The sequence below is a fragment of the Condylura cristata genome, unplaced genomic scaffold, assembly GCF_000260355.1.
Source record: "Condylura cristata isolate star-nosed mole 26May11 unplaced genomic scaffold, ConCri1.0 scaffold00001, whole genome shotgun sequence".
Taxonomy (NCBI): Eukaryota; Metazoa; Chordata; class Mammalia; order Eulipotyphla; family Talpidae; genus Condylura; species Condylura cristata.
This window is the reverse complement of record NW_004567102.1, coordinates 62,823,926-62,838,470: the sequence shown is the minus strand read 5'-3', so window position 1 is coordinate 62,838,470 and position 14,545 is coordinate 62,823,926. Positions and strand designations below refer to the sequence as shown.

Sequence of the window (14,545 nt, the reverse complement as noted above, 5' to 3'; positions counted from 1 at the left end):
TTGTACTCCTGAAGTTTCGTCTAAGCACAGATGAGGCACACACTGAATTCTATTCAGTATCCAGTACAGAACTTATCGAACATTCTTGGTTCATGATTCTCTCATTGTCTCAATAATTTTTTGCCCTTATGAAGAATTCTGCTTCTCTTAATAAGTAGAAAGGTCTAAACAACTAATAGTATAGTCTGCTCAGAGCTCACCATGTCACTGTGTTGACATTCTCTGTAGCATCCCTGTGAGCTGGCTGTGGCACAATGTGGCTCCTCACAACACAGGGAGGTGTGGTACTGTACACAAGAGGGACTCTGACAGAGTTCTTGCTGCTTTTAAATGATTGAATCAATCTAGGGAAGAAAATAATAAAAATACAATAAAGCGTCCACATAGCAAAGCAAAATGTCATGCTGTAACAATTAGGGTGCTTAACTGCAGAAAACGGAAACTACTCTACCTACTTTGAGAAGAAAAGTGTTTATTAAAGAGTATTGGGTTGCTCATAGGAGTTCTAGAAAGATCAAGGGAGCAAACTGGATGCTACACAGCTAGGATAACTGTGTGACTATATTGCAAAATTATTTAGTGAAAATCTCACTTTTATGTCTTTTCTGTCCTCCACTTAGCACCTGGGATCCCAGGGACTGTCCACAGCTGTACACGGCTGCCTCAGAAAGATAAAATGCCTCCATGAATTTAGCAGTTACCTCAAAATGACCTCACCTTGGCTACTTTTGCCTTCCAAGTCTCATAGGAGTTCAGACTGTTACTTGCAGGGGCCTTGATTAGAGGTAGAAACCTAGGTGAGAAGGAATCTGCAGTTAGTGGCATGGTTTCCTAGGCAGTCGGGAAAGGACTGGATGAGTGACACGTAATCCATGCCGGCATATCCACTGCAGGTACAAATGAACACAGTGGTTGTCAAGAAAGAGTAAGTTGTTTTCTTCCAGGGGTTGCGTAACAATAGGATTCACTCCATCCATCAGGAGCATGGGATGGTATCTCAATATACAGAAATGTGGGGATCAGTCACAATGGAAAAAATAAGGCAAAAGTGCAAAATTTCAGAGGTAGCAAGGCATCTGATAAGATTGAGAAAATGGTGATAGTTTTTTGAAGTAGAGTTTAACAAATAAGAAGAAGGAGCTAAAGTTGGGAACTTGGCTTGAACCAATGTGGTGAAGGACTTATGCTGGAACTGGGGGTCTCTGAGTACATGGTGATGGTTTCCTAAAGGTTGCTGATTAAAAACTAAAGGGAAAGTTGAAACTAGAATTGGAAAAAGTACTTGGGCATCTTCCCTCTCTATGCTCACTCCCTTGCTGGCATCATCTACGCCCTATGGCTCCAAAGGTGTCCGCATGCTAAAGACCCCTGAACTCATCTATCCATCAGCTGCTCCTCATGATAAGAATATAGGCATCTCATTTTCAACATGTCCCAGCTCGAACTTTTGGGTTTCATCCACTTTATAGTCTTACAGTCTTTGCATTGTAATAAATTGTAGATTCAAGTTTCAATTCTCAGAATAAAAATCAGTGTTTCCCCTGACTCTCCTTTTCATCTAACAGCGTATTGACTGCCAGAAAATGCTGTCTATTCTTCAAAAGACATCTAGAGCCTGACACCAGCTCATCACCCCCTCGGCTGCCACCCTATTCTAAGCCAGGATCACTTCTTGCTTAGGTAACTACAGGGGCTCCTAACTAACCTATCAGCTGCCAAACGTTCTCCTCCCAGCAACTAGAGGGATTTTACAAGGTTGACTCAGATCCTATCATTTCTCTGCTTAAACCCTCTAGTAGTTTCTCATCCTCAGAGCAAAACCCAGCAGCTTTACAAAGTTTGATTCGGCCCTTCACGGTTGGACCCCAACTCCTCCCCCTCTTGCTCTCCTCCAACCCCCACTTTGCTCACTGTGTTCCTGCCTCAGGCATCCCCAATTTTCTCAGAGCTTTCTAAGTACAACCCTGTCACAGAGCCTTGACTAAGAGAAACTGGCAGGGGTGAAGGTAACAGGCTCCATTCTTTGCTGCCCGCTATGTTTTATCCTGATAGCTAATCGCTGTTTCACTCATTTTCTTCAAGCATCTGCTCAAACTCCACCATCTTCCCCTCTCCCGCTGTGGCGGTGACTGCAGGCTCCCACTTGGCACCAGGGCTGCTGTCAGACCCCTCAGGAAGCCCAAGGTCATCAAAGAGAGGACTAGAAAGTACATCAGCACCAGTCTGAGCGCTATGCCAAAATGAAGCGTCACTGGTGGAAGCCCAGAGGCCCAGAAAACAAGGTGCACGGAAGGTTCAAGAGTCAAATCTTGACGCCCAAGAGGCGACGGGAGGAACAAGGAAACAAATCATGCTGCTCAGTGACTTCTGCAGGTTCCTGGTGCACGAGTCAAAGAGAAAAAGTGCTTCGGGTACGCAACGAGTCTCACTGTGCTGAGAGGCCTCACAAAGCCGCCTCCAGACACAGCGGAACCGTGGTGGAAAGGGCAGAGCAGTGCCACCGAGTCACCGGCCCCCACAACGGGCTGCACAGCGCGGAGAAGGGATGGCCCGCCAGCCTGTGTGCGCCTGCGCTGTGTTAATAAAACCAAGAAACTTCAAAAGACTAAGTAGAATCTCCTCAAACCCCACACCATCAGAGAAGACGGCTCTAACTGCTCTGTGTGAAATAATGTGGAACTATCGTTCTATCTTCGTGATTGACCTTTATCTCATTTTACCACTTTACATATAAACTGTTGAGCCTGCACATGAGCAAAGACAGTGTCTACCATATAGCAAATGCTTTCTAAAGTGTTTGTTGAGTTACTATCTGTCGAGGGCAGATTTATAATGAGGACACACTGTAAAATAAAGAAGTATACGGTGAAGTGGTACATGGTATTTTTTCACTTTCATATCTGTAGGTCCTCACCCTATCACTCAAGTCATGGTTTATACATGAAAAATGTAAGGAATTCTTGACAAATATGACTATCACATGAAGCAATGCATTCTACAGCAGCACTGGATGTAGAATAGCTGCGGTGGAGACCAAATAGGTGGAAACATACACTCTGATATTGTCCTCATTTTTAAAATGAGGAATATTGGATTTAGCCGGAGAAAGTTACTTCACTGGCTCACAGCTAGAAAGTGACAAGTGAGAACTACCCAAGTATCTGAGACTATCCCAATTTCTTTGCCTTCACCCATCATATCAGGCACATGAATAGCAATTAAAATGCTCTGTAAAGAACTCAGCCTACAGCTCACCCCCTCTGTCTGCTTCTCTTAGTTGAGCAGCTGTACCAAAGTAGCCAGAAAGATTTAGGATGGTGCAGCTGCTGAATTCAAGCGATAAATGATCTGGGGTTTACAGTGTGGCTTGGTGTGGAAGCACCTTCCATGGTAGTGCTTATGTGTGTAAAGCTGAGTGTTTCGGTTAATAGTAATCACGGTGAACAGTAATTCCGAACACAAATTTGATCAGTGACTTAAGAATACATTCTGCTGTGTGTGATGGGGAGAAATCTGACGCGGAGTGAACATGAATGGGAAGGTTGTGGGAGATTTTTTATCAACAGGTATAACCTGTGTCTTGTGTTTAAATGCTTTGCATACATTACTTGAGAATGGGAATAATTTAGAGGAAGTGGAGGAAATGGTTTCCTTAATGCAGCAATCTAGATTTTATAGAAAGAGTGTCATACCCCTGTGTTAAGAAGATGTTCTATGACAGGTTTTGCAGTAGTTTGTGGCTCTTCATCCCCCGAGAGAGTGAAAAGGAAGGTGTCTCCCCTGGCCAGCCCAACAGACACAAGCCTGGGTATAGCAAACTTAATACTGTAAAGAGATTGAAGTATAAAAGTTGGAAAGGAAGTGTTTCTTGGAACAGTAAGATTGCCCACTTCCAATGATTCCCAGGAAGAAAAACAGAAGCACAGATTCTTTTCACTTGGAAATGGGAAAATAAGAGTTGACAACTGTATAGAAAGTATAATTAGGGAGGTCTAATTGTTCCCATCAATCGACAACCCAAACTCTAACATAGCTTCTAGAAAAGGAAGAAGATGTAACAACATATCATTGAGTTGCATGGAATTATTTGTGAAAGAACTTATCAGCACAATGTTGGCAATGAGGAATGCTCGACTTCCTCTGGACCTGTGTGTATCAAGTGACTGGACGAGTTCAGGCAATTAGCAGCACACCTGAAGTTTTTCTACTTACCTCAGTTATTGGAGCTCTCAGGTGAGAGATTTCTGAACCTAGATTATCACTAGAATTTAGAAAACCCTGTTCACTTTACAGGGGTAAAAATAACACACACACACAAAAATGTGTTTGTACTCCTTACTGAAAAACTTGTGTTCTAAACTCCTTACTTTTTTTCAAAATAAAGATGCTCACAATCATACCTGGAGGTTCTGATTTTGACTTTCAGCCAGCTTTTGGGAACACAAAATCATTGTCTTCTGGGATGTGGCATGCAGTGGACTGTTTAAAAAAAAACCCTGGTCCTATATGGTGATGGCACACGGGTGACTTGGTGATGGGAAACCCACGGGGATTACAATTGAGATGAAAAAAAAAAGTACAAAATGATGTAAAAATAAACTTTTATAAAAAACAAACAAACAAACAAACTCTGGTCCTCACTTGTTTCCTTACTATTTTTTTTAGCTGTCATGGGAACCAAACAACTCCAGTTCTTTGAAAGGTCCAGTTGACTAACGCACATTTCTGCTAATATGGTTCTGTACTATACACTGGGAAATATGACCTGGGAGCATAAAAATTTGGAGTGTCTGTGGCACTCCAACCTCAAACACCTGCAGTTTCAGCATGTTGTACCCCTGTCTAGGAAAATATCTCATCACTGCCTCACAAGTCTCACAACCTTAAAAAAATGGTTCCTTCTTTATCCTCCTTGAATATAATTATTCTTCTCTCACTCAGGAATAGAATGGCCATGTCTCCATGGAAAATAAATAAAAAGCACCTATATAGATGCATGTAAGCCAGCAAGCAAACACCATATGTCTAGAGGAAATTTTGAGTATGATTTCAGGCTTACTCCAAACCAACAACTCTCTCTACTCAGCAGAGTACAATATTCAACCTTTTCATGGCAGGATTTAGTATTCTTTTCAAAGCTACATATCAAAAACCCACACACAATGGAAACATTCCCTCTCACTGGGGCATCAAAGAAGACAGAACTTGCATCCGGGCTTTCTGAAATGAAGTCTTTTCATTGCATCCTCAGATATGCTCTCTGGGGATCATTGACTTAAAACCATGAAGAAAAGGGTGAGGGGCCATCATACCATTTCCATTAAAAGCAGTTGTTGGAGGCCATATTCCCATTTTTTTTCTCTTCTTCCATATTCCCAGTAAAGCTTGCATTCCAATAAAATGAGGCTCCCTGCAACAGGCCAGACAACTCTGTTCTTCCCCTTAATGCCACTTGCTTTTCAAGTGGGTGGTGGGATAACTAAGAACATTTGTTACTAGAACAGAGTCTCTTCAAAACCCCTAAAATTTTCTTTATGTGGGGATACTTTTTTCTCTATATAATTTAATTTAACTTCTTTGGGGAGAAGGCCAGTGGTCAGTTAAAAGTTACAATCCATCTAAATAACTAAAGTGAAATAGGAGTAGAGACTTTTCCATTTAGTACAAGAGTTCTGTTTGATTGACCTTATCCTGTGTACCAGGAAACACATAAAGCAGTGTAGCGACTCATAAGTAAATATTTGTATTTATTGTATTGTTTTTCTTTGGTGCAATTGTCCAACGCGGTGGTAGGCAGACTTCTAAAATGGTTCCCAGTGATCTCTGCCTCCTAGCACTGGTGCCCTGGTGTAATCCCCTCCCTTCGTGTGAGAGCTGGACTGAACGACTTGCTTCTAGTGAATAGAACTTTACAAGTAGGTTACAAAGGACCGTGATTTCCCTCTTGCTAACACTCTCTTTTGACGTATTCGGTTGTCCTGTTGTGACAAGTCTCTGGGGCAAAGAATGGAGGTGGCCCTCCAGCCAGCAACCTGCAAAGGAAATAAGTGAGTCCTGCCAACACCCTCAGGAGTGAGCTAGGAAGCCAGTCTTTCCTGGTTGAGCCTTGAGATGACTACAGCTTTCTGAGAGATTCAGAGCCAGGAGACCTAGTGAGCCATTCCTAGATTTTTGACTCAGAAGTTGTGAGATAATTTTCTCTAGGGCAATAGTTGCTAATACATAGACATTATTTTTGTAAATACTATCTTTGAACAGTGACATAAAGAAAGATATTCAAATCAAAACAGCACAGTTCATTTTACAAATTTTTGTAAAAGGAATGTGCATATATAATTACCATGCAAATAAAATAAAATTGCCAGTATCCCGGAAGCCTCTCTATGGCTCTCAAATCATTAACTCCATCTGTAAAATAATCATTATTTTGATGTCTATCATTATATGTTAATTTGCCTGTTCTTGGGCTCTATATATTTGAAATCCAGACTTATATACTCTTTCATATCTGCCTTTTCTTCTATAATCATTGTTTTTGATAATCATCCTTGTTGCTTGAGGTAGCAATATTTCATTTCTATTTTTGCCATGTACCACAATTTTTAAATGATCTATTGTTAATGGGTGGTTAGCTTCTGCTTATACACACACACACACACACACATATATACTTTTTCTAATTTTAGAAGTAATGATGCTATGAGTAGTCCTATGCATACCTTTTGATGCATGCATTTTGCAATTCTGTTGAGAATGGAATTTATGTGTCAGTGGATATGGGTATCTATGTATTGTGCTTTAGTAGATATACCTAATTGCTTTCCAAGGTGGATGTACTAATTAAATCTCCATCAATAATGTGTGAGAATTATAACCAACCCTTATCCCCATTCACACACAGTATTGTTGGATTTATTATTATTTTTTTAATTTTTAAGATTTATTTATTTATTCATACAGAACTGGGGTACAGGCCAGAGATGTGGAGGGTGAGAGGATTCACCAGGGACAGAGTGGGGAGCAGAACAGGCAGATCTACGGAGATACACTGTTGAGGGGAGCAGCGGGCGGGTCAGGAGAGGTCTGCCACGCCATGTGGTCACCTCTGGGGCAGGCGGGGATCGAACTCATGCGGAAGTGGCTTAAGTTTCTTAGTGCAGTGCTTTAACTTGCTGTGCCACAGGGAGGGCCAGTCGGATTTATTTTTAATTTCAGCCAATCATAAGTCTATGCAGTAGACTCTTATTGCAGCTTAGTCATTATTCTAAAAGTTAATGGCAATCACTTTTTCATAAGTTTAATGACATGTGTATTTTTCATTCATATAATATGAAGATACAGTTATCTTTTTAGTAAAAATTTTATCCTCTAGTGTAATATTAAGATAGATTAATACACATGAATATTCAATTGATTGAGCACCCTCTGTTGAAAGGTGTTTGCTTCTGCTTCATTGCAGAGGTGGTATACGAGCTTCCTAGGACTGTCCTAACAAAGTACCTACTGTGTGACTTTAAAAAGAACTCTGTTGTTTCAGTTCTAGAGGTTTGTCACCCCAAATCAAGTTGTCAGCAGGGCCAGGTTGCCTCTGAAGAGCATTACAGAGACGCCCCCCTGGCCTGTTGTAGTTGCTGTAGTGTGCTGGCAATATTTGGCATTCCTGAGCTTACAGCTGCAGCACTCAGTCTCTGCCTCCGTTATCAACTGGTTCTCTCCCTCCATATGCCCATAACTGACTGAATGTCCCTATAATTACAAGGATACCAGTAGCCCTGGATTAAAGGCCCATCCTATTCCTGTGCGGCATTCCTTCTTTGTAACTGATTGCATCCTTATCCTCTCCCTTTCCAAATCAGGTCATACTCTGAGAGACCAGGAGTTAAGTTTATCTGGGGGCACTAATGAAACTGCAAAAAGGCATTTTTGTGATAAATCAAGTAGTAATACATATGTGAGCCTATTGTTTCTATTTTATTCTCATGGTTTCTATATTTTTCTCCATTGTACTATTTGTGTGTGTGTGTGTATCTATATATGTATATACATATACACACACACACATATATATGTATATGTATATACATATATATACACACACACACACACACATATATATTTTAAAGATTTATTATTTATGCTTACAGAACTGGGGTACAGGCCAGAGACGTAGAGGGTAAGAGGATTAACCAGAGACAGAGTAGGGAACAGAACAGGCAGATATACTGAAATACACTGCTGAGGGGAGCAGCTGGCAGGTCAGGAGAGGTCTGCTGTGCTATGTGGGTCAGTTCCCTGGCCAGGTATTGAACTTGTGCTGCGGAGGTTTCAGAGAGCTTCATAGTACAGTGCTTTAACCTGTTGCGCCACCGGGAAGAGCCCACTATTTGTATATTCTTATAACTACACTGCCTGAATTACTGTATCTTTTCAATAAACAAATATACCCCGAGTGTTGTCCTCTAACCTCATTATTATCACTTGGTCATCATTCTACCTTGATGCTCTTTTGTAGAACAGTTTTCTTTTTACCTGAAGAATTCCATTACTATCTTTTTGATCAGGTAAAAAGTTCTTTATTTTCATTTCAATTCTGATGAATTTTTTTTCCAGATACAGAATTCCAGATTGGCATTTTGTTTGAAAGGTACAATTCCATTTTATTTTCTTCTATAATTTTTGTTGAAAAGTCAAATAGAAATTTTATTGTTGTTCCTGTAGAAGTAATATGTCTCTTTGGCTACTTACTGGAATTTCTGTCTTGATTTTTTGCAATTTTACTCAGATGACCAGGTATAAATTTCTTAGTATTTAACTTTCATTGAATTTCTGGAGTTTCTTGAAAAGGGTTTATATCTTTCATTTAAATATTTAAATATGCAATATTTGATGAATAGTCAAGTATCCATTTACCTTATCTTCTTATTCCTCAATCGGGATTCTATATTTATGTATGTCAGATCTTTTTTCTGCGTCCCACCCATCTTTAACACTGCTCTGTATATTCTACCCTTTCTTACTGAGCTCATTCTGATATATTCCAATAATTTACATTCTAGTTTAAAAAAAGTTCTCTCCTCTGTCCTATCTAATCTTCTCTTATGTTCTTCAAGTGAGTTCTTAGATTTTGTGATTTTATTGTTCAGTGGTAAAATTTCCATTTTGGTCTATTTTTTTAATTATGTGATAGTGCCTATGCTATGTACTTTATACTTGTTATTTCATTTGAATCCTTATGAATAACCTACAAGGGAGTTACTATCTATATTTTCAGAGGAATAAAAACAGATATAGCAAAAGATGAAAATATCATTTTTTACACAGCAAGGAGTTGGTGATACTGGAGTTCAAAGCCTCGAAGTCTGACTCCATGAGCTTTTGTAGCTATGACATCGCCTTGCTCCTAGGAAGTGCCTGGTTGCATAGTAATAGCAGTCAGCATTTTATAGGGCTTATTACATGCCTGACAGAGAAGAAAAAGTCTGCCTCAGGTTTCACAGCTACTGAGAACAAGTCAGGATTCCAAATAAGAAAATCTGTCCCTGAAGTTCATGCTTTCAATTACCATACTAACCTGCCTCCCAGCAAATGCAGTGTTAAAATATATAGCACAGGGAGGTGAGAGAATGGGATCTCAGGTCTGATCACTGAAAAGAGTAGATGAAGTCCTTAGAAATAGTCCAGAGGGAAAGGTACTTTGCAAGAATAGAGTAGGTTAAAAAAATATGAGTTTGATATAGGACATGGAAGAGAAGAAAAAGGATATAGAGGACAGGCTTCATCAAATAAATTATACCTCGGAACATGCTGCACACAACTTGGGAGAGAGGACTCTTTGGAATGTGGTTTGCACAATCATAATGTGGGAGACACAGCTGTCAGCAACACAGTAAGAAGAAGCAGAGGCTGGGTCCTGGCAAGTCTCTAAGGTCAGGAGGCTCTGGCCAGTGTGGCGGCAGGGAAAACTTGGCTGATAATTGCTAGGTTTGGAAGATAACCATCATGGAGGCATACGTGGTCAGGGGGTCCACAGGGTCCCAGCAATGCAGTGGGAATCTGAAAACTGGAATTGAGTAAGTGGGGGGTAAACTACGTTAACTCTGAGCTGTAATTACTAAACCACTTCCCAGGCTCTCTCAAAACATTAAGATATATATTTAATAAATGTGTTGGGGAGTTTACAAAAGGCATTTTGTTTGTAATAAGTGACATTAGGCAAAGTATTGCTGTCAGCAAACAGGACAGCCATTTTTATTCCTGTGTTGCTGCATGTAAATAAATCGTTCCTTTTATGTAACCCAGTTTGAGATTCCTATAAACACTGGGGAGAAAGAACTTGTTTTTGAGTTTTCTTGAGACAAACCACATGAAGAACCCAGGCACCAGAGTGGCATCTGGTCCCCTCCCCCATCATGGAAATGCAGAACTTAAAATGACTTGTAGTAGATTAATGAAGGAAACCATCTTTGTCAATTAGCCCTCCTCCAAAAGCCAGGATAGAAAGCACCCTACTTTTCTTTGGTAAACACTCCAATGTTCAGTGCCCTTTATAGTTACAAATGTCCAAATCTAAATCTTTCTGTTAAAGTTGAAGTCTTTCCCTTGGTTCTCAGAGGAAACAAAGAACATGAAACCAGATTGCCAGTCCAATTAGGTTCCTGCTTTAATCTCACTCATAATCTCTTCATTCACAGCCCAAAGCAGGGTTTTTAACCATATACTTACACATGTATTAATTTGTTTCCCATCTCTTCTCCCCATGATAGTCATTATAGTCTTGCTCAAAGGCAAGAGGTTTATTTTGTTCACCATTGCAAACCCAGAATGATTCTGGAAAAAAATGTGAAAGAAAGTAAGGTCTACCGTTTTGAATCTATCATAGTTCTTGGTTTAATGCCAGTGCATCCGTGGGGAATTTAATTTGTATTTGCCACTGTCACTGTTGGATGTCATCAGAAAGTCAATCTGCCCCTAACTAAACTCCCTCCACTGCATCTCCAGAGATTGATCAAAATAACACGCCAAATTCACTCTCCTGGGCTGAGGAGCTTCCTCAGTTTTTCTCCTACCAGTCAATGCCACATAGTCATGAACAATTTAAGATTTAAAATCATTGCATCATTGGCTAGAATGAACACTAGATAACAGGATTAGAGTTAGAAACATGATTACGAATTCATCCTTAGCCAAATATAGATGCTGATGGATCCATGTAAAAATAATTATAGATATGTGGGCAACCATGGTTTAGTGTGTGTACATATATATATGTATATGTGTGATATAAAGATATATAGATACACATATTTCCAACATTTGTCTGCAAAAAGGGGATGGAAACATTATACCTTAGTATCAATAAGCAAAGCCCTCACCCAAATCATGGTTTCTAGCATTATTTTCTGAAAAGATTAATCTGTGATCTTTTAGAGAAATAATTAGTTCTTGGGTTTGACTAAGAAATATACAAAATAGCCTGGATCATCTTGAATTGCAGAAAAATAAGAGTGATCAAGTGAAATGATGGGGGTATAGCAAAGGGACAGATGAGTCTACTGTAGAAGATTTAAAGGTCAACGATGATTGATCAAAATAAATAGACTGAATTATAACATGAAATATAAAATAAATAGCCATTGCACATAGTCTAAATTCATGATTCAATCAACTAATTAATTTATGGAGCTGGGGGAAACAAATTTATAGAGAACTCTATGCAATTTTTGTAGCTACGCCACCTCAAGGAGATGGAGCATTAGCATCCCAGTCTAGATGTGTACACTGCTTAGTGACTTGCTTCTACAGAGTTCATTAAAGGGAAACCTGGCCAGTATCATCAGTGACAAGTCATGTTGATGGCACATGGCCTTAAGTGCTGTGTTGAGAATGACATCTACTGCTAACGGTCTTTTGCCCCAAAACCTCCAGTCATTGTTAATTATGATGAAAAACATCAAACAAATCCAAACTGAAGGTTTTTCTACAAAATACATGACCCATATTCCTCAGATTGTCAAGGCCATCACAAACAAGCAAAGTCTGCGAAATTGTTATAGTCCAGAGAAACTGAAGGAAACATGATGATGAAATATAATGTGGTGTCTTGGATGGGATCCTAGAAAGTAGAAAGCAAATAAAATATAAATAAATAATTGATCTTAGTTAATAGTATGTCAATATCATTTCATTAAGTTGTAATAAATATGCTATAGTAATGTAAGTCATTAATAACAGAAGAATTTGGGGATGGGACATACAAAAATTCTCTGTAATTTTAAAGCTATTCTAGATTCAGGTCTATTTTATGCTTTCTCTGCTTTCGCATGTGTGACTCAGATTAAATGAATGGGTCACTCAGACCCAGAAACATCTTCTGACCACACAAACACCTTTAGGAAGTTCCATTTGGTCCTGATTCTTACACAGATTTTTCCTTAATTTAAATCACATAGCAACTCTGAGCAAGACTGTTCTGTCCTCATTTTCTGGCTGAGTTCATAAAAATGATACAGTTGAACTAAGATTAACACATAAAGTGACATTCTATGCTTCATAGCAAAAGTATTTGTTGATAAACTGTTTTGTTGAAAACCTAGAGGAGTTCAAGATACTGATGTGGATTCAAGGAACAGAATAGTGAAGAAAGTTCCCAGCAACCCAGAGACACATGCCTCAAACAGTTCCATGAATCAGACATAAAATTCCATTGCTTGAAGCCACTGATGATTTGAATTTCTGTTTAGATCCTCTCCTCTCCCTTTTCCTCTTCCTCCTCCATTCTTTTTGCTAAAACAACTATAATTAACATTGTTAATGTGGGTATAGAAACATAGAGCTGCATGTTATACATAAAAGTGGAAGTATCAAGTTGACATTTAGAAACAGGTAGGTTGATCAATGAATAGTCACTGACTACAGAACTGGATTGGATTTCCCTCAAAGTTTTGCATTCAGGAGATGACAGAATCGCATCTTCTGATGATACCATGATGCTTCTATTTACTTCATTGATGGGGTTATTGCCAGGATGTTATCAGAGAAATGTGTAAGCTCTATTGTGAGTTCTAAAAAAACTCACATGAAGACCACAAGGGACTGTGATGATGGTGCATGGGTGAATTGGTGGTGGGAATTTCATGGGTATTATACCCAAGATGACAAAGCATACATTGTATAAAAATGAAGACTGATGTAAAAATATATAAAATAAAAAGAAAACTCACCCCAAAAAAAACCTCAGTTTTATTAGTGCTCATAAGGTGAGAAGATTCATGATTTGGCAACAACTGATCAAAACACTGGATAAAAAGAATCTTCAACGACCATTTGGTGTCTGGATGCGTACTTCTGGTTCCATATTGTGGGGGGTCTGACTGGATTTTTTTTCCACTTAACATATTTATTTATGTCCTAGGTGGAGATACAGAGAATAACCTCATCACTTACACAGCTGACAGGGACCTCAAAACTGTTGCAATCCACTGGGTAGCAAGATTAGAATATAACATTATTTAACAGATTATAGAAGCAGTCTGAATCTATCAAGATAAAACAGAACAAGATCCCAAAAGGCAAATGCTCAAATATTGGAGGATGGAGACATGTAAAAAACAATGAAGGTGTTTTCAATGCCAGTTATTTCAATATGTTTGAAAGAAAAAGTGGTCACCATAAAAATTATGTCTATTTAATGTGCTTCTCAAGAGAAGCATAATATGCTAACTAAATGCTATTGAATGTTAGATTTTCAACATTAGATATTTCCTATACAGAATAATATATAATGTGTGCACCATAAATGGTACTTTATTTTGTATACCACATCTTAAATGGGATATTTATATACTAGTCATAAGTATAAAAATAATACATAATAACTTTTGAAAATTCTCTCATTTAAACTTCCTACTCACTTATGGTCTAGACATTCTAATTTTCCTTCAATTGCTACATCAGAAAACCAAGACTGAAACATGAGTGACATACCCACAGCCATCCAGCTACTAAAAATGGAGCCAAGAGTCAAATTCAGGCAGATAGTCTCCAAGATTCACCTTCTTGTCCACTTTCCTGGGAAAATTAGGATATTGGTTTCAGAAGATCAGATGAAGGAAGAGTTAATAATTAGCCTAAGGACAAATCTACTTGAGTGATATTCCAGGTCTTCCAGATGTCACTAAAACCTGGAAGATCTCTCAAGCAGAAGAGGACTACATCTGAAACCAAAGAAAGAATGTGTGAAAGCCCGTAAGAAATGCAAATTTCACCCAAAAGATGATTTTCTAACAGAACTGATCAAACTAAGGAAACTGTCTTTAGCAACAGTTTTCTTGCCATTATTCAAGGTGTTCAATAGAAAAATAATATAAAGGAAATGCTTTAGAATGTTTAAAAACTATGATTATTTCCCAATTATTAGATAATCAAATAATATTTAGTGATATATTAACAGTATTTTTTTTTAAAGATTTATTTATTTGTACATACAGAACTGGGGTACAGGCCAGAAGCTTAGGGGCGGCGAGAGGCTTCACCAGAGACAGAGTGG

The 14,545-nt window shown here is 38.8% G+C and overlaps 1 protein-coding gene across 1 annotated transcript; it reads left to right on the top strand.

Moving 5' to 3' along the window:
* The first annotated feature begins 2,240 nt into the window (after positions 1 to 2,240).
* Positions 2,241 to 2,582, top strand: LOC101620745 (60S ribosomal protein L32-like). Its single transcript, XM_012734121.1, has one exon. The coding sequence runs from the start codon at positions 2,241 to 2,243 to the stop codon at positions 2,580 to 2,582; it is 342 nt and encodes a 113-aa protein (XP_012589575.1).
* The last annotated feature ends 11,963 nt before the right edge of the window (positions 2,583 to 14,545 follow it).

Excerpts from the sequence above, each read along its gene's own strand:
- LOC101620745 (XM_012734121.1), top strand. The coding sequence starts at position 2,241 with ATGAAGCGTCACTGGTGGAAGCCCAGAGGCCCAGAAAACAAGGTGCAC.